This window comes from Tympanuchus pallidicinctus, unplaced genomic scaffold (genome assembly GCF_026119805.1).
Source record: "Tympanuchus pallidicinctus isolate F22 unplaced genomic scaffold, pur_lepc_1.0 scaffold5, whole genome shotgun sequence".
NCBI lineage: Eukaryota > Metazoa > Chordata > Aves > Galliformes > Phasianidae > Tympanuchus > Tympanuchus pallidicinctus.
In genome coordinates, this window is record NW_026294769.1 from 7,157,192 (window position 1) to 7,183,662 (window position 26,471).

General features: G+C 36.6%; 1 protein-coding gene across 6 annotated transcripts in view; it reads left to right on the forward strand.

Moving 5' to 3' along the window:
- Positions 1-26,471, forward strand: part of CTNND2 (catenin delta 2) — a 612,391-nt gene that overhangs the window by 482,037 nt on the left and 103,883 nt on the right. For all 6 annotated transcript variants that reach the window (XM_052703881.1, XM_052703884.1, XM_052703886.1 and 3 more), the window contains exon 12: positions 9,814-9,997. In XM_052703881.1, the coding sequence (XP_052559841.1) occupies positions 9,814-9,997 (184 nt within the window). The remainder of the gene's footprint in view (positions 1-9,813; positions 9,998-26,471) is intronic.

Here is a 26,471-nt window from a genome sequence, read left to right on the forward strand (position 1 = left end):
ATATTTAGGATCTTAAAGCAATTTATCAATTCAGTAGTTCTCTGAAAATGTACCCTTGATATTAGCTCAGTTATTGGAACATATAAACACAGATGTGACTTTTTATTGTGATGAAAACGTAACTTTTAGAGGTACCAACTATTTGTAGCCCTATTGCTATTCATCTGGATCTAAAGATGATTAAAGGGTGTTTCATCTCACTCTCAGGAGATATTCCCACAGACATAAGTAAAGAAGAGTTAGTAACATTATTATTTTTCATTTATATCGTTCTAAATATCCCAATTATATCATTTTCTTCAGATTTTGTATTAAATATTCTGGTTCAATGTTGTGTATTAAATGACCCAGTTACTGATTATATTCAAAAGCTGTTAAGAAAAAAACGAAGATAAGGAAGCTTGGCCAGTGAAAGATCAAAATTTTCACTTTTTGATGTTTAATGTAAAAGGATAGGTGGGAAGAGATATATGAAGCAGTGTGCTTTTGGAACCAAAGAGAAGACTTCAGCATTACTGTATACTAAAAATTAGATCATAAAGATATGGCTTAGGTTCAAATACATATGGTATTATTAAAAAAAAAAAAAAAAAAAAAAAACAACTTTTCAAACTGAAAATCTGGAAAGCTGTGGACGTGCTTACATTATTATGATTGTGTTACCATGGTAATAGCATTGCTACAAGGTCAACGTAAAATTTGTTTCACAGTAGGCTTTAGCTAAGTAAGACTGCCAGCTATCATTTGGGGCTCATAATTATAGTTAAAGAAAGTGGAAGAAAGGAATCAATGAAGAAAGTACACAAATAGCTTTTAAGATGCAACTTGGTGAATTAGCTTCTCCACCACCACGAACCAATCTCTTTCTCCTGTCAATCAAGGAAATTAGAATGTTTACATGTAGAAGTAGATAACTACTAGATTAAAGCACAGCTTTCAGAAGTGCCTGTTTGATTTGGGCAATAAAAGGCATTAATTCATTTTTTGCTTAGTTTTTCCTCTGCAGATATGTAAATTCCTGTAATAATTTGAAACAAGTGCTTAGAGGAACTCAAGCTCAGTAGTAGGTGACTTACAAACTTTGTTCACTTTTACACCTGGAAAGATTGAGGAGAAAAACAAAACATGAAACAGACTTTTAAAATTTTCTTAGGAATACTTTTTAACTTTTTTCCATATTAATCTTATAATAATATTAACACATCTCAACTCTATCTGCTTAGTCACTTAAATTTGCTTGTATGTTTAAATTCTAAATACATTTTCTTCAGAAGAGCTACTTGAACAATACTGTTTCTTATCTTTCCTACTGTTTTATTAAATTGATTAAATGTAGGTACAATTTTCTAGTAAAATTGGTTTTGAAAGTGGATTAAGTCTTTTGTGCTAATACACTCTTGGTGTTTTAAATGAGACTTGTTTTCAACATTAGTAAAATTATGTATTCACTCACATTGGATGAAAGCCACTGGTTGAGTAACGAATTACACGCTATGGTTTTACCAGTATTTCTTCTCTAAAAGCACAAAGAACTTTCTATTTCACAATGTTATCAAACTATTTACTCTGTCTCATTTGTTGTAGTCAAGGTATTCTTCAGCTTCTTTTGTGTTCTGGGTTTCATATAAAATGCCAAATCCTGCCAGTCTTGGGTTACTGTAAAAACATGTTTCACCCCATAGCTGAAACTTTGCATATCATAGTTCCTGGTTCTTATTGTTATGCTTAAAATCATATTAAGGGGAGAAAGGAAAACCAAAGGTTTCTTCTGTATAGGAGAAGTTATTGCTACAACTATCTTGTTACATATGCACCAAACAATTATGCTAAGTTAAGCAAAAATAAAACAAATAAAGGATTAGGTGCACTGTTTTCAGGAGTGGTTGTTAATTAACCGAGTTAAGATTCCAGCTTTGAACAACCCTGGCAAGGTTAGTAGAAGCCCTCTAGACTATTGCTAGCAGTGACAACAGGATGCCTAGTAGGCTACAGGGCTACTCTGTTTTGCCACCCTAGTAAGAAATTCCTTTCAGCTCTTACAGTGTCTTCAATGACTGTTATTGCATCAGCAAAGGAAAATACCTGGACTATCTTCTTGTATTTGTACAAAGTCCTGAACTTTTATTTCACAGTCAGTAGATGTGCTTTACCAACACACAGCTAGCTGTACCGTCTGCTAATATTTAAATTTTAGATTTTTTTGTCATCTACAAAAAATACTGTGAACATTTCTAGAAACATAGGAGTGAATTACAAACAAATTCAAGGGAGGAATTCCTTGGATATTCCTATGAACCTGTCATGCCACCACTTACTGTGCCATGAATCCTCTTGGTCTTGACAAGCCGTTGTTCTCACAAATGGGGGTGGAGGGGGCTGTGCTGCTCATGCTTTAAGTTGTTGTGATGGCGATTTCCATCCTGTAGGCTACAGCATTGCCAATCAATCAATTGCAATGCCATTCAAAACACATTCTGTTTGTAGCTCATCTGAAATGGCAAAGCTAAAAGTAATTTAATAAATTGTGTAATTTTGCTTCAGAAATGATGCTGTCTGACCAAATAACACTTATGCAAACGGTATTGACAGTTTCAGTGGAATCATTTTCTACAAAATCTACTACAATTTACTGTCTAATTACAAACAATCTTTGCCGCTTTCTCAGTATGCTGTTGTTATTTTGGCTCTGAAAATGGGGAAACCCACTGATAGGACTTGTCTTCTCAAAGAGTTGTTCTCAGCTCTTTCTAAATGATCTGCTGAACTTGTTCACCCATGTTGCTACCAAGAAAATAAGGATAGAGTTTAAAACAGGTGCTAAAATCTTCTGCTCTGCTTTCTTAGCAACAGGTTGAAGCATTGATGTGGTGCACCAGTTACGCTCAGCGTGTTCTTTTGGGCAGGAGCCACTCACGAATGGTGCTGTGGCTCAAAGCCTCCATCAGGTTGACAGTGTCAGTTTCTCAAAATGAATAAAAGGGAGTCACGACTCACTGGTATCCTGAGGTCTCACTTGGCAGCAGTGCAATGTCCACAACAGAGAAGTCCCTCTCACCTTGGCCTTGGGGTCTGCTTGGGGCTCCTTTCATAGCCTAGAGCACTCAATCCCAGGTGCTGGGAAGAAGCAGGCCCCTGCCTACCAGGCCATGCCTTTCATGTTCTGCTGCCACCAAGGTAAGGTCAGGCCATCCCAAGGCTCTGCACCACCAGCTCGCTGCACCATTTATTTACTTGTCCTAGATTCAATCAGTGCTAGCACAAAATCCAAGGTGGTCCCTCTGTGCTCACATTTTCTTGCTGGAAATTGAGTGAACCACCTATGAACCAATTTAACTTTCCAAAGTCAATTAAAAATTGTTTTTAGCTTGTACAATCAGGAAGATACAATTTCTTCTAAGAAATTCATTCAAGTTATTTTGATTCATATGGCAACCAGAGTGATAGAATTTGTAATTCATTTTCTAAAATACATGTAGTGTTTTTGTATTTCTTGTTTTTTTTTTAGTTTGGTCAGATCTAAGTTTAAGAGGAAGTATCAAGACAGTCTGGACTGATAAATAGAGGACATCTGTTGCAGCATATGGCTTGATGTAGCAGCTGCATTGAACTTTGTTCAGCAAGTAGTAATCCTTTGGAAAAAAATCAGCTTGGCATGTAATTTTGATGCCCCTGCCTGAACACTGGAGTTTAAAATACTTGCAGTTCAAAATCTCCCTGTAGTATGGAATGTTTGCAATGGAAATGTTATTGTGATTGCAGCACAGCATAATTTTTTTTCTAATAGATCTAAGTATTTCACGGTTTTAATTTGTGATTAAACTGCTTTTTTCTTTTTTTTTCTTTTTTTTTCTTTTTTTTTCTTTTTTTTTCTTTTTTTTTTTTTTTTTTTTTTTTTTTTTTTTTTACTGTGGCCAAACTAATTTTGTTTTTTATTTTAGGTAAACTTCCCTCCAACAATTTTATTTCCAGCTCTGTCTTTTATATATCAATTTTAAGATATGGCTAGGTTGTGAGATTTTTAGTGAGTGTTCACTGAGCCTTCTATTTTGTGTGAAGCTGTGATTGCTGATAGGTCTGACTTCTTAGTTGGTTCTTCTGAGAAAGGGCCATGCTACATGGAGATTTAACTTGATGGTGAACTTCATAACTTTTTTTTTTAATCTCTGTCTTAGTGCCTTTATCAAGCGTATGTCTTACTTTTGGGTGCTTTAGAACATTCTCCAATAAAATACACACATAAATATTGAAGAAAAAATAAAAACCTTCCCAATGATACCCATATGAGTGTCACTATTTGGTTTTCTTGTTTTCTGGTAAGATACTTAAGTGAGAATGGTATTATTGTCACTCATTAGGATGAAATTTTATTTGAAGTTTGTTTATTTTTACTGTGTTTTTCTCAATGACAATTAATTGCTTTTGATTTGATTTCTGTATTTTATGGCAATAATATGAAACCAGTTAAATTACATCAGTCAGGAAAAAAAAAAAAAACAGGAACCACTGGTCTTTCCACAGTAACTGAATTTGGTACTTCCAGTAATTCCTCTGCTGTCTAGCATTAAAGCTGATATCTTTATAACTCTCTTGTGTGACAGTTCCCTTCCACAATTAGACGTTATTTTAAAGCATACAACAGAGAGAAAGCAGCAGTGCTAGGTTAAAATTCAGTCCTGTGACAAGTATGCAGACTTTTTCAGTTAATGCAATAGCTTTTGGACAGAATTTTTTCGTCAAAGTATGTGCAACTAATGTTAAAATCAGTCCTTTATGTTTTAATGAAATCCTATCTTTAATTTTGGAGCATTAAAAAAGATAACTTTTCAGTGGAAATGCTTATATTATTTTGTAATCAAGGTCAATCTGCATTTGTTTGCAGTGAAAAAGAAAACACCTACTTCTGTCAATGTTTTTTCTTTGCAGTGCTGTAAATGGCTGCAGAAGGAGAATAACTGAATTGCGTGCAGCTTCATTTGCTGTTCCATGAGCTTGTAACTGCTTATTACTTTCACTGAAACTCATTTTTCCTCAATTTGCACTCTTCATGGGCCATCTTATATACAGGTAGACAGAAAACCACCTTTGCATATGTACATAAGATACATGAAGGTCCATGTAAGGTATTTATCCACTAGCCAGATAAAATATTATTTCAAGAAAACTAATGAAGCTGCCTTCTCTGTTACATAGATTTTGAATTTTTTAAGTGTACTTAAAAAAGGATCTTTCTTAAATGCTTTGAATTCTTCAAGTGCCAGAGTTCAAATCAGACTTTTTTTTATTTAAATCTAATTTACCAGTTAAGAAATGCTGCAGCAGTTGGTGTTTGACATCCTTTATGCACATCAGTTACGTTTTCCTGCTATTGCAGGGTGGATGCTGTGATTCTTAAACACCAGTTGCGTGTAATGTGATGTGCAGTTTTCAGTAGGATAAATGATTTCATCTCTGCCCCTGCTCTGAACTCAGCAGAACTGACGTAATGTATATGGAGCCCACACCCTGCTGCCACAGCGCTGATCCAGTTCTGCAAAGTAGCATTACAGTTATATGGGTCTCTTGAGCAACAAAGCTGCAGTAAGAGCCAGCAAATGACTTTTCTAGTACCTGAGAGCTGTGGAGTACAAGATGCTTTTCCTGAGGGCTCCAGCAAAAGATCCCTCGTGCTTGGCTTCTCAGCAGGGTATTTAGCTCTCAGATTTCAATCTGATGTATGATATGCATGAAGGTACTCCCAGTAGTATCAACACACCATCATCTTATAAACAAACAGCCTGCCAAAGCAGTCCTTGCTCTTACTGGGAGCTGGGACCTTAGCTCTACCAAATCATACACTGCATCAGACCATAACCAAACTGTGAAATTAAGATGGAAAAGAAAAACCTGAGTGAGTTGCAGGACTTATTTTTTTTGTTTGTTTTTAACAAAGAATATTCAGTAAGCGAAGTCTTAAGTATAAGGCTGCCTTAAACTTACCAAATTGAGAAGAATCAAAGTTCTTTTGTCTCCCAGTAATATTTTTTTACTTACAGTCTTATCTCATGTTTTATTTGGTGATGTACTTGTTCTGCAGCACAATCAGAAGTAATGTATGTAGTGGCATTGTGACAGGGATAATACTAATGGTAAAAGCTGACTTTTTCAGTTTCCTTATTTCTATTTGTAGTGTAAGTCATCATTATGGGCTTTTTATATATATAAAAGTAATGATTAGAGATGGCATCAAATCATACACTGAATAACTGTCTAGACATTCCTGATTTCACACACGGTCTTCGATTCTCTGATTTTTGCACATGGTGTCATATCTTTTGCAGTAGCTTAAATTCATTTGATTTATGAAAAAAAAAAAAAAAAAAATGCTGTTTCTAAGCTAAAGGCATGGTGGTTCTGTTCTGTTTGCTTAGTAGTAGTAGCATCCTACTAGTCTGGATGGTGTTTTTAAGAGTTGGTCTTATCTTCAGCTTTGACTTCAATCCAAACTTCAGCTAAGTGAAAGATTAAATCAGTTTTTCCTTGTTTTCTTTTACTTTAATTACCAACATATTTAAATTGCTTTAACTAAAATCTGCATGTGGTTTTCCTTATGAACCATATGTGTATGTACATGTATGTATTTATGTTTTACTAGCATATGTCTCTCTAAAGGATAGCAATAACAAAAAATGGTAATAGGAACCCACAGTCTATTGTTCTTGTTGAAACGATGTTATACTAATGTGTAAAGTTAAGATAAAGTTCCTTATTAGTCCGTGATTAAAAAATAAATAAATAAAGAGTTTGGTGTTATTCCATTAGAGAAAAGAGAGAAATAAAAACGGCATAGTGGCTAGTGATGACAGTAATTGGGTTTTAAACCTTCTAATTGTTGTAACATGACTTTGAAAATGTTGGTTACAAACTTTTTAATCACTTTAATAATTTGGTTGTTGTCAACTGTGAAAGACCTTTTTTGAAAAGACTTTTTATCTCTAGTGCATTAATAAACATTGCTGAACCTACTCAGTGCATGTACTATGATAAGTAATTCCAGAAAATTTAACTTGGTGCAGAAGGGTCACCATAGCAAGCATTCCAGTAGACTCTTTGAAGAGTCCTTCATCTGATGTCTGCAGGATTGGTAATTGGTATTGAGACCCCAAATCCATCTTCTAGCTTGAACCAGCTGAATGCTTTCAGTACAACTTACTCCTTATGTTTAAATTCAAAATGAAACTACATGATACTGTTTCCCTAGTCTTCAATTTGTTTTTCATGGGGATGAAAGCTTCAAACTGCAGAGAGACATGGTCAGTCTGGTGTGATTGCTTTTTACCTGTAGCATTTGACAAACAAAAGTGTTTTGCAAATAGACAGGGAGACAGAATGCCTTCTTTCAACGCATTGCCACGTTAAAGGAAAGGAAAAGAGAAGACATTATGAATATGAATGATTAAGAGATGTTCTGCACTGATCTGGCCAATTCCTTATTTTCCTCTTCCCTCCCAGGAGTCAGCCTACAGATGATAAACTATTGACTTTAATGGCTGAGTTGGATTAACAACTTTCTTCCAATCCATATTCAGCAGGATAGGTCCCATTATTCATGATTAATCATTGATATGCCAAGTCCAGTCTCTTTCCCTTCTAGGAGCAGATGGTGGCACACAAATGATTTACGAGGCAGTCGAGACACCTCGGCTACTATTCCAGACTTGCGTATTGTGCTCTGAAAGCCAATTCATTTGTGGCTTTAAGAGCAAGGTGGCAAATTATTTCCATGACCAACTGCTTAGTGGGAGTTGATCTTAAGAGGAAACATAATGCACGCAGTGTTTAAAACCACGTTCAGACATATGCCACAGGTCGAAAATGGTGGTGTCTTTTTATTTCTTGCTTCTTGAAAAGTCTAGGGAATGGATTATCTTCCTTGATACACATAAATCTAATTCCAGATCCTCCTCAACAAAAGTAATGGGAAATGAAATCCCAGTGCGCTTTCATAACTGTAAATTCTTAATTAAGACAGGGTACAGGGAGACACTTAGAATGCCAACCTCAGCAAGTAGCAGTCTACCGACTGCAAAAATAAAATGTAACTTGTCATAATGAAATTGTTTTATTCGTTACTGTAGTTGGTAGTATTCAGAGACTTAAAATCAGATGAAAGGCATTGTTATAGGGTGGGAGATTAACTTACTGCTTAAAACTGTGTGAGGTGCAGGAACTTAAAGGCAGTGTCAGGCTTAGTGGGCAGTGCTGTTTTATTGAATTCTACCGTGACTCATAGTCATTGCAGAAGAGCACAGAACAGCTGAATCTAGTCTGGTGAGCCCTTCATTATGATACTGTGAAAGTTTTATTTCTGACTAGAGAAACTGGACCTTACTTCCTGGCTCTTGGCTGAGTAGGGTTTTATTTTGAGCTGGCCAGTTCCTATGGCACTTAGTGAGCAAAAGCTCTTGTGTGCAATGTCGAATTTTAAAAAGGGCTTAAAGATTATGTTTATTTAAGTTTCCTTCCTTTAAGTAGGAACTTACCAAATAACAATTACGTATATACTTAATAATACAGTTTTAATAATTTTGCTGTCAAGGTCTTGTTTGCTGCTTCTGGGTTTTTTTCTTTTTTTCTTTTTTTCTTTTTTTTTTAATGGCTTATGACTAGTACCTGAAGCCCAAACAACTGTTTTGTTACCATCAAAGAACTCTATCCTACTTCAGTTCCAAAAGAGAACTTCTTCACAACGAAGCAATACATTGTCGTGTTGAAATATTAAATCAGACCTTGAAGAAGGAAAGCTTTGGATCCTACTTCTCTACCATGTGTAAGAATGGTTCACAGAAAAGTGAATATAAGTATCATAATGAATGCTTTCATTCTTTTACATAAGGTATTACTTTTCACAAAGGCATTCATAATAAAAATCGAAGACTCTTTTCCTTGTTACTTTAAGGAGCAAGTGCAAAAATAAGTATTTTTATTTCTGGTGTGTTTTGGTTTTTTTGTGTGTCCAGCTAAAGTTTGTTAGTTTCTGTCTGTTTTACAGCATACAGAGAATTTCAAGTTTGTTTTTTTTTTTTTGATCTGTGTAACTGCATTTGTATGCAGATCTGTAAAAAGTAATTAAAACATGAAGTTGTATAACTGAGACAGTCTTCCCACAAACGTAATTAAATTTAAAGGGAAAGCAAAAAAAATGTAGGTTAAATTTAAAGGGAAAGCAAAAACTGTAGGTTGATTCCCTTTAATTATAACTCCCCTTCAAAACACAGAATGCTAAAGAAAACCTGGAGCAAGCAGAGTGCTTCCTGTTTGTATTTGTAAGTGCTGGAGCCCACATTTGTACGATCTTCAGCGGTTTCCACCCACCGTCACTTTTTTTTTTAATTTTGCAGCATAACATTCATCATTGCAGCTTCTGCTATATGTTGATGATAATATTTCTAGTTGGTTAGTGGTTCAAAACTTGAACACAATAATGGCAAAACTGTATTTTTCCCCTTAAGGTTAGGTGTGGAGCCAGACTATTGTTACCACAAGTAACAATAAAGAAAAGTAGGAATGATCTGAGGCTTAGCTTTAATAAATTTCCAGAGATGCTGTGACCATTTATGTATTCAAAGCTTTATTCCCATTCGGGAGGCATTCAGGTATCATTGAGCTCCATTTACAAGTTGTGTTTGTTTGTTTGTTTGTTTGTTTGTTTTCTGATGCCAAGAACAGCTTCCTTAGAAGCAATAATCATGTGATTTAGTTTTGTGCATTTTTTTAAATAAAACTATTCAGTGCCTTTTTCCAAATTGTTAATCATGAGTCATTTTCTTTTTGTAGGAGTTCTCTGGAATCTTTCTTCCTGTGATGCACTGAAAATGCCAATCATCCAGGATGCCCTCGCAGTGTTGACCAATGCAGTGATTATTCCTCACTCTGGATGGGAAAACTCTCCGCTCCAGGATGATCATAAAATACAACTTCATTCATCACAGGTGCTGCGCAATGCCACTGGGTGCCTAAGGTAAGTACAGCCAAACATTTGCTTTGCCTGAGTCATCTTGCTTTGGCTTGAATTGCTATTTCTCATTCTTAGATGTCTGTAAAATAAATAATTTGTGTGTCAGCAAGGAAGATGACTTTCAGTGCTATGAACTGTCAAGTTAGAAATTAATTAGAAAATAAGCTTCATGCCATTCAAAAGCAATCCCTAGAAGTTTGCCACTTTCCTTTTCTTAATAGCCTTGACCAGTCTTCTCACCGAAGCTTGTATATTGCAGATGTTTTTTTTCCTTCTAGATTTTTCCCATTCTCTCAAGTTCCCTAAGTGAAGTCAGTATGTTCTCACTGTTATATCCAATGTACTTCATGTAAAAAGCAGTGAAGATGTTCTAAAAAAAGTAACATGCCTTGAGGGTTCCCAGTGCCATTGGTGAAGTTATAATTAATATATCGGATAGATTTTTTCTGCTCTGTGAAGATGAAAACCATGGTGGAATTAGAAACCAATCAGATAAAAATTATGCAACTCGCATACCTAAATGGATCATTAAGTATATGTTATGTGTACCAAATATATATATGCAGTACCAAGTTGCACTCGTATAAATAAGTGCAGCATGATAAATCTGTTCTTAAACATCACCATAGGTGTGAGAATGAAAATAGGATGAGTAAGAAGAGTTTCATTTCTGACAAATCCTTACAAAAGGACTAAATCTGCAGTCTCTGAATTCCAATCCATATCAGTGTGTTGATGTATTTTAACTTATTAGGCAAGTTCTTCAAGTGATGATTTTGTTTTTCTGTTTTTATACTGGAGTTTCTGTAATCTGTCTCAGACACTTGTTATGAAGATGAATTAAGTAGTAGCTTTAGGTACTTCACAGGAAAATTTTTAGGTGAATAGTATTTAGTGATGATACAGCACATGTTCTTTGTTTCATCCAAAACAAAAATCCATTGGATAGAGATAAATCAAAAAACATTATTTGATTATTTTCTTAGGAGGCAAATAAAATTGCAGTGTTTTCTTATGTGTAGCAATCACCTTTTTCACCTTGTGTTTTTTCAGCAAATGTCTTCCTTTTAGAATGAAAAATGGAAAGTTTAAGGGAAAAATGATAATTATTATTGATTTTTATATGTAATCGGTAGACACTTTAATATAGAAGGTAATAATTTATTGTAAATATACTTGCATTGGACTTAAATATAGGTATGTATATGTGTATATCAGCTGCACAGGTTATGTGGTTGGAGCTAGGTAATTACATCTGAGTTTCATTGATTTGGAAATATTATGAAAAGAGTTTCATGGTATATTTCTGTTGCATTACATTCAAATCCCTAAAAAATACTGGTAGAATTACATTGGTTATTCCATAAGGACTTATACCATTTAGTACTTTCATGCTTCCGATGCTTAGCCTCAGTTAAATAGCAGCCTCTGAAAAAATGTCTATTATAAATTTGGGCCTTTGCAGGTTCCCTTTTCTGAACATGCATATTCAGTGTTGGTTTCCCTACACCACAGATACCTTCCTGTTAACTTACTCCAGCTTCTTTTCCCATCCCTGACCTTGCAGACCTCAGTTGTTCCCACCTTATAGTTGATGATTCGTGTCACATTGGTCTTGAAATCTTTCTTTCTTTCTTTCTTTTTGTGAGTATGTGCACGCCCATTTGCAAACTGATGTGAGCTTACTGTAGCCTGCACTCTGGGTCAGCCTGAGGACTTGTGGCCACATGAGAATGGTACGTTGTCTGATACAATACACACTGCTTTGCAGCAAGGCTTACTGCCAAGTGCTTGATAGTACTCTGTCATAGCAGAATGGCTTCTGATCGGCTCTTGCAAAATAAGCTCATATCTGCCTGCAAAAGATTGTGCATATTATACCTCTTGAATCCTTTCCAGATAGCTGCAATAATTCAACTGCTTGTCCTAAGCTGGTTTGTCTTCTTTCCTTGTAACCCTAGGCCCTTGAACCATGTGAAGGCTTTTTAGTGACTTTCTGATCTCAAGCCCTTCTTATTTCCCAGGTGCATCTTTCCTCTGTATCTGATTGAGGTATTTATTTGGCCTTTGTCCATCTTTAGATGACTTCATCCCACTTAGTCCATGTGGATGCTCTTTAGCAAAGCCAGAACATTTGGAAAGGGCTGAATTTACTTTTGCTTTATTAGCAGAAATTTTCTTGTTTATCTCCTCAGTCTTTATGAGAAACCTCTCCCTCTGAAGAAAATGTAAAATTTGAGACTGTACAAGGAACAAAAGTATTAGCTGATGTTTAAGGAGCTGAATGGTTGCTTTTGTGTGGGTTTTTTTGTTGTTGTTGTTGTTTTTTGGTTTTTGTATTCATATAAAATAGTGGGGTTGAAGAAAACAGTGAATGACAGAAAGGTTAGAAAGCTGAGTTTTACTGCTGCTGATGAGAGCAGTGCACCTCTGTGCCGCTAGTATGCTAACTAACATTCTTTAAATACCTGCCACCCCCAATAAGCTTGAAACAGTTTTCACTCCTTCTCCCTATGATTTCCATTCCCCCTTCAGATTTCCATTTCAAGATCTCAGTTTCGGGAGATATTATAAAGCAAGAAGATAAAAGGTACTGGCAAAGACACTGCAGTGCTTAGCTCATAAATTCCATTGCTATCTTCCGTGGGATAACTAGTTCTCAGACTCCTGTTTGATTGTCCTCTACTGCTTTCTTTTTCCCCTTCTTTTTGAGCTGGTTTGCAAGAGGACATTGATTCATAGCAGTTGCACTCAGATTTTCAGTAGCATAGGAAAGCTATTTGACAAATGTTTCTAAATCAGTAATGTTGACAGATTTTAGAGACATCAGGCAGCATTACATAAGGTTTAATGCCACCAGATATGCTAGGAGGCTTTTTTTTTTTTTTTTTTTTTAAATCTTCTGTGCCTTTGTTTTTCTGATGCATCCACTGTTAAAGCTTTAAGGAATATCTGAGAGGTGCTATAATATAATTCTTCCTATGTGGAGTGCCCATAAATAGTTCACATTGGCTATTATATAGGAATAGTAAGATCTTTTATATATGCATTGTATGATTATTTTTCTTTCTGCTATTTTTCTGTTTCTCAATTTCTATATGAGTTTTTTTTATCTTTTTCAATTACATATTTGCTTATTAACTATGATTTTAGTACTCTTACCTTAACTCTTTACAATTCTTAAGGAAGTTCTTAATACATTTTTTAAAATGCTGAGTGGGACAACTACTGCAACTTCAATCAAACTGTAACCCAGCTGAAATCTGTATGAAATCACATGAAAGACAGCAGCAAAATCAGATATTCCATTCCTGTTATAATCTTCTTTCTTGAAAGAGGTTATTTTCAAACTGCACGGTTGTGCACTTTCATGCTTTAAAAAGAAAGTAATACGCTATTGTGCTAGTTCATTTCATATAAATTAAATATTTGAAATTGTTTAGATAATTCAGATAAATACTTTTTATTTCTGTCAATTATAAATTGGTTCTTAGTATTCATAATTCAGAAACTGCCAGGCCTCAAAGTGACATATTGGAGTAATCATCCAATTTACTTGCCGCTCCACTGAGGTATCAGGACATTACTTCAGTAAGCTCTGTGAATGTTTGGCTTCTTTTTTCCTTTCAGGTTCAGCTGTGACTGATGTATTTGCACTTGTGAAATACTGTCTGTTTGTTTTGTACCTTCTAGTTCATGTAGTCTTCCCAGGGAAATTCTAGTGAAAGCTGAATTTTGAGTCCTATTTGTTTATAGTAGGGCTTATAGAGTCCTTACTCTGAAATTTAATAATCAACAGGAGGCGTTTTGCACAACGTACTTTTGACCTGATCTGTCAAGCTTACATATTACAAAACTGTATCTCTGTGCAAAAACCATCCAAAAAAATCTCTAGCAGTATCTTTTCAAAAGTCTTTTTCTTGATGTACAGTTTGGAATCGGGAGAGGCTGTGGGTTTTTTTCCATGAATTTGACATGAGTTTAAGGTAATAGAATGTCACCTGAGGACTTCAAGGATTTTAAGAAAGTATTGCTTTAGTGTTCTAAATCTGTATTTTAAAATTCAAAATCATAAAATTCTGCCCTTTTCTTTTTTCCCTGTTCTATTTAATTTTTCATCATATGAAAATCGACATTAAAATATAGATCTCCCTTTACATTATTGGATTTGAAACTGTGTAGGACAGAATAACTCAAGTACTTTTTCTTTGTACAGTTCCATCCCTTTCACATTTTGCTGTTTCATACTTTCATGCTTGTCAGATCTTTCACAAAATGCCAAGAATTATTTCTTTCCAATGGAAACACAGATAGCAAGCGCTCAGAATAGAAAAGCAAAGGGGTATAGTGCTTTTAAAACATGGATTGAATGCAACAGACCCAGTAGTATTTTCTGGATAGATCAACTTTTGGAAAGAACAAATTACCTTGTCACAACAATTTGTTTTAATTGCGAAACCTGAAAGCAAGTGTTTTTAACTGCTTTGCAGATGAATGATCTGTTTCACAAACATTTGCAGCTAATGCATTTATCCCTCAGCCTTATTTCTCTTCCAGCTCTCTTCTAAGCATTCTAAGACTGTTAGTTCATATTCTTAGGAACTTCTATAATCTCTTTTGAAAATGACATTCTGCTGCATACTGACAATAGAAAATGTGTGAGCAGCATAAAATAGATAGTATTTGCCATATGTTTAGTTTCTAAGAAAAAGTATATATATGTGTGTGCAGAAACTTGCATTGATGTACATACGAAACTTCTTAGGATACTAAACTGGTACATGTGTACATATATGTATGTACATTTGTATAAATATGTAAGAGGACTGATTGATGAAGCTAAAACATGTTTTTGTCTTTCTTGACAATTTCAAGTTCTGAGTATCTTCAATTGGGCAGAAATGGAATGAACTTACTGTAGTAGGACCAGGGCCTTTGCAGCTAATTTCTTTTTTTATTCTTCTCCCATGAACAGCAGGCAGAGTTTTTTCATCATTATATGCTGTTATAAATAAAGAGATGTTGAACTTAGCAACCCATTTCTGCTTCTCCCTTGCATTATCTAGAGCTCACTCTCAAACCTTGCAGTCTTGGAATCAGATAATAGAAAGTCTGTGTTTCATTCAGAAGCTTGTTAAAATCTAGGGTTAGGTTATAATGGTCAAAACTCTTATTAACAGCCTGTCCAAGGGAGGGGCTTTTACTGTAGGCAGTTCTGGAGAAGAGACATAGAAGAGTGGCAGCTACTCGAAAGCGTACTGAGACAGCATTACATACTTTTAGAGAGGGATCTGTGCAAATCCACACTCTGAAATTATCCTCATTTTATATTTTGAAGTCCTCTCTTGGCCTAGAGAAAAGTATAAGCACCTCTGTTCTTGTCTTTCTAATACAAAGCTAGCATAATTAACTTTCAAGCATCATCAGATCAGCAGTTTTTATAATTAGCTACATTCTACTCGTGTACTGTTGTGAAACATGTATTTTACATAGTGTACATGACTATACACCATGTGTTAAACCTCATTGGGCCACTGTTAGTGTGTTGAAAATAGTAAGAAGGTTTCCAAACTCTGCAGTTATATTGGTGCATCTGTTGTTCAGCAAACACGCATTCTCTTGACATTTCTTCTTACTTGGGAGTTTCTCCAGGACCTGGACTTGGAAGTAACTGCAGACAAAAATGTTGCCAAGAAGTCCAGGAAAAATTTACCTTTGGAGTCTATAATGTCTGGTTCAGTGCAATTCAATTCCTTTTCACTAAAACCAAAATTCTTATTAAACTTGCATAATTTATGCTCCTGAGTCCCAGGAATGCACTGTGATAACAAGCTGAAGAGGAATTGAGGCACTGATGTCAGCTTTCCAGTATTTTGAAAAGACCAAGAATGATTCCTGTTATATATTGTATGAGTATGAGTATATTGTGTGAGTATATTGTATTGTATTCTAAATCTTGTCTTTGTTTCTAGGGTAAAGCTAAATGTCATATTTATATCCTGAAATAGAAGTAAAAATAAACTTGACAATAAATTTAATTGCACGGCTTACTTTAAAATAGAGTAGATCAGCATTGTGTAGTTCTAGTACACAATGATATTTGAATAACTTTAATAAGCTTGATAATACTTCAGTGAATATCATACTGAAACAGTTCACTGTAGGGAGAAGAAGCTGAACTTCTGTTTCCTGCCTTTGGAAGAAATAGGAAGGAATAAATTCTAAGTTGCATTTACCTTACAGCAAGTATTTTAATCAGTGAGTAGGCTCTCAAAAAAAAAAAGTCTGTTTTTAGAGGTTTTGAGTATTTTATACAATCACTGACTCATCAGCTCTTAAAATCATTTGCAGTTTTAATGATGTCGATATTTAACTATGAATTTGAGTGTCTAATTTCAGGCATCTCAATTCAAAACTTGCACACAGGCTGCTTTCATGGACATGAGATATGCAAAATATTTATTTTTAAAAAGCCTAAAACTTTCACTAACTCAGGAATAAATGTTCACTGCCATATTTCTGATCTTTCAAGACAAACTGGAAAAGTCAGAAAAAATGAATGAAGAATCAATCAAATGTTTCACTTTTTCCAAAAGCTGAGGGACCCAGTCTAAAAAAAAGTCCCAAGCCTATTGGAGAGGCCCCAGTGACGGGATCACGCTTTCACGTAAAGTTTAGGAGGCAAATTTATGCAGGATATGAGAAGGATCGTGCCATACAAAAAGCTGTGATGATTCAAAAATGTAGCTGAGATAAAAACCTAATGATAGAACTTGGGATAGAGGACGATTTTAGTTTGAATAACTCAGTGTCCTCTGATTACTGCTGTAGTATTTTTATTCGGAAGATAAGTGAGAATTACGAATAGAATGAAATGTATAGCTGTGTCAGCTCCCCACTCTTTCATAATGCTGCAGTTACTCCCATTTCACATATTCATGAACAAATTTATAATGTTCATATAAGGATGTACTGTATTAATTATAGCACTGGCAGTCAAATAGCACTGAAGTTCAATGCTTTTTCAGCATTTCTGATTAAAGTTTTGCTTTCTTGTTACATGTTCCACATAGCTCTAAAAATTCATTCTTTGCTCAAGTTTTATCAAAATCTCAACCAGAAATTTTATTTTTAAATGGCTGCTGGGGAATACCTTTTGTATTCTGCTTTGATCTGAAAAGTAGCAAATCATACTTTTTTTGAGTCTTTTTACTCTCCTATGCTTAGAAAATATGTAACAGCCTTTGGCAGGATGCCTTCTTCCTCCATCATTTTATCTGGTGAAACAAATGGGATTATTCTGAATCTGCCTTCCAATGAAGGAAGAACTCCTAATGATTTTGGATTAAGATAACTGAAAAGTAATGATGAAACCCCATCTCCTAAATGTTATTTAAGCAATACCTGAGCAAACAATAAAACTCACATTACTCTCAGTGGGACTTCCTGTTTGGATACAAATTAAAAATATTGAACTTCTTTATCAAAGCTTGATAATTCAAACTTTTTTTAAACAAAGTTTAGTTCCTGTTCTTCAACTAAGATCTTTTCTTGAATATTTGTATGTTAGTTTTAGGGAAAAAAAGAAACAGTTGTACCATTTACATGTTTCTGTGACAGCAGTATTCTTCCTGTAATTTACTAATATACTGTTGCTAAAAATTCTACATACGCATCTCAAATTAATGTATCTCGCTACCTTTGCTTTCATTTCATGATACTCTGAAGTTCAACAATGTTAACAAAACTATCAGCTGCTGCTCCAATTGCTTATGGTTTCCCCAGCCTTCAATCAGGACCACAGTGAATAAACATCTCAAGTATGTTTTGAATGACTGACTATTTTCTCTGCTTTTCCTAGTTTTATTCACTCCAGGTTGAATGCCTGCTGTTCACTAATGCCTAATGTGAAAATTTCATCTGCTCGCATTTGCGTGGTTTAGGTGGTGTTAATTTACATTCCATTCTGTTGCAGTTTTACCCAGTATGGATATGAATGTTCTAAGGAAAGTGAAACTGTTTTGTGAAAGGATTTAGATTACATGGTGGTTTGGGTTTTTTTCCATTTTGGAACAGTTTTCATTTGTGTGGGAGCAAGAGTTAAGCTTGGCAGTTAGGTTTTCAGAAACCCATAATAAAATATGATCTGAATCTTGGTGGCCTGCTGACTGGATATGAGCAGACTCCAAGTCCCGCTGACTGTTGTGGGCCTCCTCAGTAGTAAGATGCAAAGCTGAATGGCATGGTGCTGCAGCCCTTTTTGCAAGGAATTTCCAGGGCAGTGTGGAATTGTGTTAGTGTAGAACATGGCACAGTGTGGTCACTACATGGGAAGCTGAACAGTTATCTGTTCGTCCTCATCTGTTTTGGCCCATTGGCCTGAAACTCTTTTGCTTAAAATGAATCACAATGCAGCGGGAGGGCAGCAGATGTCAGCTGGAGTCACCATCTACCTCTGCTGTTGCTTTGCTGACTACTGAGAAGTGTAGGCATTCCTTTTTGAATGGTTACTCTGTAAAACTGATTTAGTCTGTCTCTGCAGAAAATACTACTTGTCTCAGCATGACAGAAAAACTGATTGTGACAATTCTCTAGCACCACTTGAGGTCATGGTGACCGATGTTTCATTTACCCAAGGAAAATGAGAAACGCAAGCATCCAGTGTTTGTATGCCCACTCAGTTCCACTACAAACACTTTAATATATTCTGTAACTCTAAAGAGCGTTGAGGTTTTTAGCCCTAATTGCTTGATTTCTATATTAGCTATCTTTTTGCCTCTTGAAACTGAAGTACAGGAGATGTGAAGAAAACATAAGGCTCTGCATAGTGAAGGAGAGGCAGGGCATACCTGTTCAGCTCTCCCTCATTATCGTATGATAGACTGCTTCAAATCTGAAGAAAGTTCCCATAGGAGTGAGAAGATTATCTGATCTCTTTGGTTGGTCTGAGGGTTTTCAGAAGAGATATTTGTTTGAAGTGTGCTGATCTTTCTTCATCCTTCTGGATAAGTGAGCCAACATCAGAGTAAACATTTTATCGTGCTGGTTCAGAATGTATTGAACATGTGAACTGTCACACTTCAAGCACCGGAGTAATTAATGCCAGCAGCTCAAGTTGAGCCAGTGCTCAAGTCTGCTGCAAGAAGGCTTTGATAGCATTCCAAATTTTTGCAACTTGGTGAACTACCGAGAGCTCATGAGAAATACTCCACAGTAATACCCTTAGTACTAAAGCTCTCAGACTTGCAGTCCCCGCTAGCCAGACTTGTGAATTTCATTGCTGTTACGTGTTTTGAAAATGTTTTCTCACAAAACCTCCTGATGAAGTAAGTAAAAAGTAAATAAAAATACAGCTTTTGGGAGTGTGATGAAGTCTACTGCAGACTGCCAAGCGTGCTTAGCATACACTCATGATGTCTGAGCTCAAGACTAAAAGGCAGCATATTATTTCTGGAGATCGTTTTTTGTGAAACTGCCTGGTGAGCATTAAGCTTATATTCTTACTGTCACTACACATCTTCATGGAGTTTTAGCACTTTGTAAGTAAGATTTTTCACTGAGCAGAGAGGACAATCCAATAAGAACACATTGACAAAGACCAGGTCCATTACTTGAAATCAAATAGATTTCCCATTGGAGATAATTAGTGAAGTAGACAATTAATTTGAACTAAATTGAGACCTCAAGAAAGACCGAAATATGAAGCATGTGATACCTGTTGCTAATTCAGTTTCATGAATTGTATCAAATTTGGCTATGCCAAAGAGAAGTTCTCATGCCTGTGGAGTAAAAGAGTTCATAGAGCAAGATGTAAGGCAGTGCTAATTCCAGCCATAGTTCTATGATAAATACACAGCTTTGTAGACACTTGCCTTTGAAAAAGACTTAGTCCTAGGACAGCAGCTGAATGGAATAAAAGTTTTATGCTGTCTTCTGTCATGAAAGTTTGTGAGAAAATTCTGTCTAATACGACAGACAAAGTGGAAGTCTTCTCTCTAGAAAAAGAGCTGAACAAAGATATTAGAGATTGAGGAGTTCAAGGTTTTTTTCCAATTGCGTTCCCTAAGCTAGTTTACTTTTATACTTTCAAGTCATATGTTACTATTGAGAAAATTTTCTTTTGAAAGAACTCAAGCTTTCTTTTTTCTTAAGTAATAATGTCTCTGTAATTTAACTACATCTCAATGTACTATAAAAAAACATTCAGCATCTACTGGATAGTATTTTTAGCAAGAATTACACACTACCTACAGAGGGTTACTCTGACAAAGAAGTTCTGAAATATTCATCCTAGGGTAGCTTTTTTACTTTCACAGCTCATTTCTTTTTGTCAGGTACTCATTTATTATAGTTAGTTGGTTACAGCTTCAGCATTTTCATTTGAAGGACAGAAGCGTTGTGAAATACTTCCTCCTCTTCCCCTGCTGTCAGTCATCTATCTTTATATCTGATCTACTATGCACAAAAGCACTATAATTGAAAAGCATTTCCAAAGACAGAGCCATGAAAGGGTACAGTCTGAAAGGGCATGCAAGTATATGATCTTTTTTGGAATTGACTAACAAAGTAAAAATGCATAATAAATTGAAAAATAAAATTATTTACATCAAAATATTCATTGAATTCCTTGGGTTTGTTTTATATAATTAATTTGTATTGAACTTACTAGTCAGAGGGTCAGTCAGTTTGATTAATTTTGATTGATAGTTACTGTCTTTGGTTGCCAGACATTGTACTAAGAAGGAGTGCCTTGTATTCAGTATAAATATGAGAAAATGTTCAGTGTTGCATGTATTTTTGGTAGTTACTCATATTATATCTGCTCATAGCCTGTGTGCATTCCAGACTGCTTGAGTCAGTGGGTAGACCTAGGTCTGCCTGGCCCTGCACACAGCTTGGGACCTCAGGAATACTGAAGTTTTGTAACCCCACAAAAACAAGAGAGATCTCGGGTACAGTTAACGAGCTAAATATGAATTCAGAGGTGGAGAAGGAGGGACATTCTTTTCATAGCTACTATGATGAAGAAGGCATAGCAAAGACTAATGATTCTGTTCTGCATTCACCTACATCAGGACCAAGCAGAGACTAACATTTTTGAGGTTGTATGAATGTTTACTATGCACAAGACAGTGATCAGATCTTGGGACAAGTTTAGGAAGGAAAACGTGGCTTTACTGAATTCACATTAAGAGTATAGTGATGTTACTAAGGTGGTATCTTCTGTGCTAGACATCACCCTAGCACAAAACAATGTTTGGCACAATCACAGAATTGTAGGGGTTGGAAGGAAACTCTGGAGATCCTTGAGTCTAACCCTCTACAAAAGAAAGTTACCCTACAGTAGGTCGCACAGGTAGGAGTTCAGATGGGTTTTGAATATGTCCTCAGAAGGAGATTCTAGAACCTCTCTGGGCAGCCTGTTCCTCTGCTCTGTTATATGCACCATAAAGAAGTTCTTCCACATATTTGTGTGGAACTTCTTATTGTTCCAGTTTTTGGCCATTGCTTCTTGTCCTGTCACTACTCAACACTAAAAAGAGTCTGACCTTGTCCAGTGTCTCCCATGCTTTAGATATTTATAAACATTGATCAGATCCCCTCTGAGTCTTATCCAGACTGAACAGTCCCAGGTCTCTCAACCTTTCCTAATATGGGAGATGTTCCAGGCCTTTTATCATTTTTGTGGCCCTCCTCTGGACTCTTTCTAGAAGATCTCTGTCTTTTTTGAACTGAGGAGCCCAGAACTGGATACAATATTCCAGATGTGTCCTCAGCAGGGCGAAATAAAAGGAGAGGATCACCTCCATCAACCTGCTGGCCACTCTCTTTTTAATACACCCCAATATAGCATTGGCCTTCTTGGACACAGTTGCAAATTGCTGGCTCATGGCAATCTGTTATTTACCAGGACACCCAAGCCCTTCTCTGCAGGGCTCTTCTCCATCTCTTCTCAGCCCCTAACCTGTACTGATGCCTGGGGTTATTTCTCCCTGGTTGCAGGACTCTATACTTGCTTTTGTTGAACCTCATCTGGTCCTCTCTGTATGACTCTTCAGGACTAGAGAATGGCCTCTCAAGTTGCACCAGGGGAGATTCACGCTGGACATAAGAAATACTGCTTCTCCAGAAGAGTGGTCAGGCATTGGAATGGGCTGCCCAAGAAGGTGGTGGAGTCACTGACCCTGGAGATGTTAAGGAACATTTTGACATTGTGTTAAGGGACATGGTTTAGTGATAACTATTGGTGATAGATGGGTAGTTGGACTGGATGGTCTATAGGTCTTTTCCACCTTGGTGATTCTCTGATTAGTAGGGGACTCACATTTTCTGTTGTTTTCTTTTTCTGTTGACATATTTTAAAGAGCCCTTCTTGTTATCCTTTACCTTCTTTGGCAAATTAAATTCCAAGTGGGCTTTAGCTTTTTCCATTGCATCCCTACAGGCCCTTCCTATATTCTTCCCAAGTGAACAGGCCCTTTTTCCACATTTCATGCACTTTCTTCTTTCCTTTTATCTTATCGATGAACTCCTTCCTCATCTACACAGATTTCTCGCCACTTTTCCTTGATTTCTTACTCTTAGGGATGCATCAATTTTGAGCTTGGAAGAAGTGGTGTTTGAGTGTCAACTAATTCTCATGGGCTCCCTTTCCATCCAGCACTGTAGCCTATGGGCACTCTGGCACACCAAATAGGTTCTTTAAGAGATCAAAGTAAACTCTCCTGAAGTCCACAGTGCTTCTTATACACATGATCCTGAACTCCACCATCTTGTGATTACTGCATCCTAAGCTGTTCCCAACTTTCACATCCCCAACCAGTCCTTTCTTGTTAGTAAGAGCAAGGTCCAGCAGCTCACCTCTCTCTGTTGGCCTCTCCACTGCTGTGTCAGAAAGTTATCTTTAACGTATTGCAGGAACCTCCTGGACCATGCATTCCTGGCCATGCTGCTAATCCAACAAATATCAGAATGGTTGAAGTCTCCCATAAGAACCAGTGCTCAGGATCATGAGATTACTTCCAGCTGCTTGTAGAAGACTTCATCACCTTACTCCTCCAGATCAGCTGGCCTGTAGTGCACACCGAGCCATGTCACCCATCTGTGTCATTGGGTTGCAGAGGTTAATAAGCTCAGTAACTAATCCACACAAAGGCACAGAATCCATGAGATACAAAGCTGGAGCATGGCTGACACTGGGAAGGCCCATGCTGAATTAGGGGAAAGGAGAATTCATGAGAAGGATACTTTTTTCTAAGCAGAGCTTTTAGAAGATTTACAAGAACAATGTGTAACTTTTTATTTGTTTTTAAAGGCTTGAAATGTTTGCATGATTGTTATTATTTTGTTTAGGCTTTGCTTTTCACAGGATTGGTAATTTCATTTAGGGAAATAACTAATTCAATTAGGTTGAAGAAGAAGTGGACTAAAAGAGTTTTAGGCACTGAAAGAACCTCAGATTCCCCAGAATAGTGGGGATTTTGGATAGTGATTTTTTCTGATTATAGTTTTAATTAAGAAAATTGAGATGCCCGAGGGTAGGCATGCAACATCTTCATCTGGGAGGACTTCAGGGAATTAATCAGTCTCCTTTGATGGTGAAAGCAGTTCATGACTTGTATTAGGTTGGCTGCTTAACTGGGCACCCGAATTAAGTGCTGTATATCCTGTATGTCACAGGTGATCTTTTCTAAATAACCAGTTTAGTTTACCATTTGCTCCTCCACACTTACAGATAATTTAAAGACCTTGACATTATTGTTAAATTGAATGAAAATAGAATCATAGTCACAGAACAATATGGATTTTAAAGGTACTTCAAAATCATCTAGTTCCAGTGCTCTTTGCCATAGGTAGTAGCATGTTCCACTACGTCAAGTTGCTCAAAAGCCCATCTAAATATATCGTGATAACCTAAAAAGATGTGTGTGCATCTGTGTGTGCATTTGTATGTGTTAATATATACTATACTTCTTGATACTGTCCTTGGATTGAATAGCAGCAGTTGTTAGTATTTCTTTAAGAGAGTGGAAAGAGACCTAACTAACAGAAACTTTTTAATTCTGGAGTTGTTGCTCTGCCTATCCTGAAACACATGCAAAGCATTAACTGATTTATTATCCTCCATAATTCTCCATCATAGTTCTGTCTAGACTATATAATGCATGCTGTATTGCTTCTGTCACAGTTACAGTTTACTTGACCTTATTGCAGGCATACGGTATAATTACTAAATGGGTGGTAATTTATGTAAACAAATGTTAGTTTTTCATAGCAAGAGCCCTATCATTATGGTTTATTGCTACTGGATGGGTTATAGAGCTAGCCATTTTTCAAGGATTTGGGTAGATTGTTATTCTGGTTGATCTTTATACTTGAAACTCCAAGGATTTAGTGCTTAAAAAGTAAAAGCATTGTAAACCTCAGAGATGGTTATTAATTTCTCTCCTCCAAATTTGTGAGAATTTTAATTCATCTTGCTTTAGCAAAATTAACGTATCAAAATATTTTCCAGTTAATACACAAAGAGTTTGGGAGATGCTTACTGCAAACCAGATCTTGTATTAGCAGATGTAGTAGGTAAAAACAAATATTTAAGAATATATTGAGTACTTTGATAACTGCAGTGTTTCAGCCTTCCTTTATTCAAAAGCTTAGAAGTAGCTGCCACAAACTGGAAGTAATTAACTTCCATTTCTCCTTTAAAGCTAAGCTAACCAAAATCTCCCATTCTTAAGTCAAGGAATGTGTTATGAGGGTACAAGTGAAACTACAAACCAGTTTTCACCTTGGATTCCAAATTATTATTTTTTTCTTTTTAGTAATAAGGAGATTTATTATGTGTACAGTGACCTTTGGATATTTGGAGTTAACCTTGGTGTAGGAATGCAGTGGTTTTTGGAAAGTGACTTTTGGCAGGTATCTAAGCTTATTCATTCCTTTCCTGCTTAATCATTCATTTCACACTTTTTCCTCCCTGTTGGAGGTCTGTCCGTGTTCTGTTCATGTTGTGAAGCTCATATGTACAGTAAGATATACATGATTTTTCTATATTATCAATAACAAATGCTTGTCCGTACTCAGAAACTGCAGAAACAGAGCAGTTTCCAGCAGATGCTACTTGATACTTCACTCTGCTGTTTTAAGAATGTGCATGTAGTGATGTTAGTGGCCTCAGCACAATTCCTGCTACTCTCTTACTAAAAAGCAGTGCTACTTTTGTCAGTCCTTGGTACATCAGCAGGGATAAGAAATTACATTGGCAGTGCAACTGGAAGATTAGCTTGCAGTATCGTATGAGTGAAGCTGCAGCAACTACTATGCATCAGCTTGTTCAGGTAGCAGTTTAGACCGTTGCATTTTCTAGAATCCTCCTGTTAGCCAGAGCTATACAGTTAGATTGCAATTCTCAACTGTAATAGCATACTTACCTTTTTAATTTTGGTTGCTAACCATACCTACATAATGCTTTGATCATTTCTTCTGACAGCATCACCAATATATGCACAGAAGTCACAAATTTAACAGATTTTGAAAAACTACTTTCCTATTGCAGGTTATGTTTAACCGGAAAGTGTGGTCTGTTGTGCTGGAGGCTTTTTTTGTATTTGATCTGTAGGGGAAATTGTTATGGTGCTATTAGCATGAAAATATTCCTCAGCCACATACAGTGGATGTGTCTGGGACTAGGAATGCTGAATGGAAGGATATGTCCAGTAATAAGTGGCATCCTCCAGGGGTCTGTCTTGGCACCAGTGCTCTTTAATATCTTTATCAATGACATCGATGGTGGAATCGAGTGCACCTTCAGCAGGTTTGCTGATGACACCAAGCTGAGTGGTGCAGTTAACACAGTGGAAGGAAGGGATGCCATTCAGAAGGACCTTGACAGGCTGGAAAGGTGGGCCAGTTGAACCTGATGAGGTTCAACACGGCAAAGCGCAAAGTTTTGCACTTGGGCCGGAGGAATCTCAGGCATCCATACAGACTGGGAGGAGTGGTCCTTGAGAGCAGCCCTTTGGAAAAGGACCTGGGAGTCTTGCTGGATGAAAAATTTACCAGCAACTTCCCCTTGCAGCTCGGAGGGCAAATGGTATCCTGGGCTCCATAAAAAGAGGGGCAGCCAGCAGGGACAGAGAGGTGATTGTCCCCCTCTACTCTGCTCTTGTGAGTCCCCATCTGGAGTACTGCATCCAGATCTGGAGCCCACAGTACAAGAAAGACATAGCTGTTGGAGAGGGACCAGAGGAGAGACACGAAGATGATTGGGGTGCTGGAACACCTCCCCTATGAGGACAGGCTGAGAGAGCTGGGCTTGTTCAGCCTGGAGAAAAGAAGGCTGCAGGATGACCTCATTGCAGCCTTTCAGTACCTAAAGGGAGCCTACAAACAGGAGGAGAGTCAACTCTTTGAAAGGGTAGATAACTGCAGAACAAGGGGAAATGGTTTGAAGTTGAGGGAGGGAAGATTTAGGTTG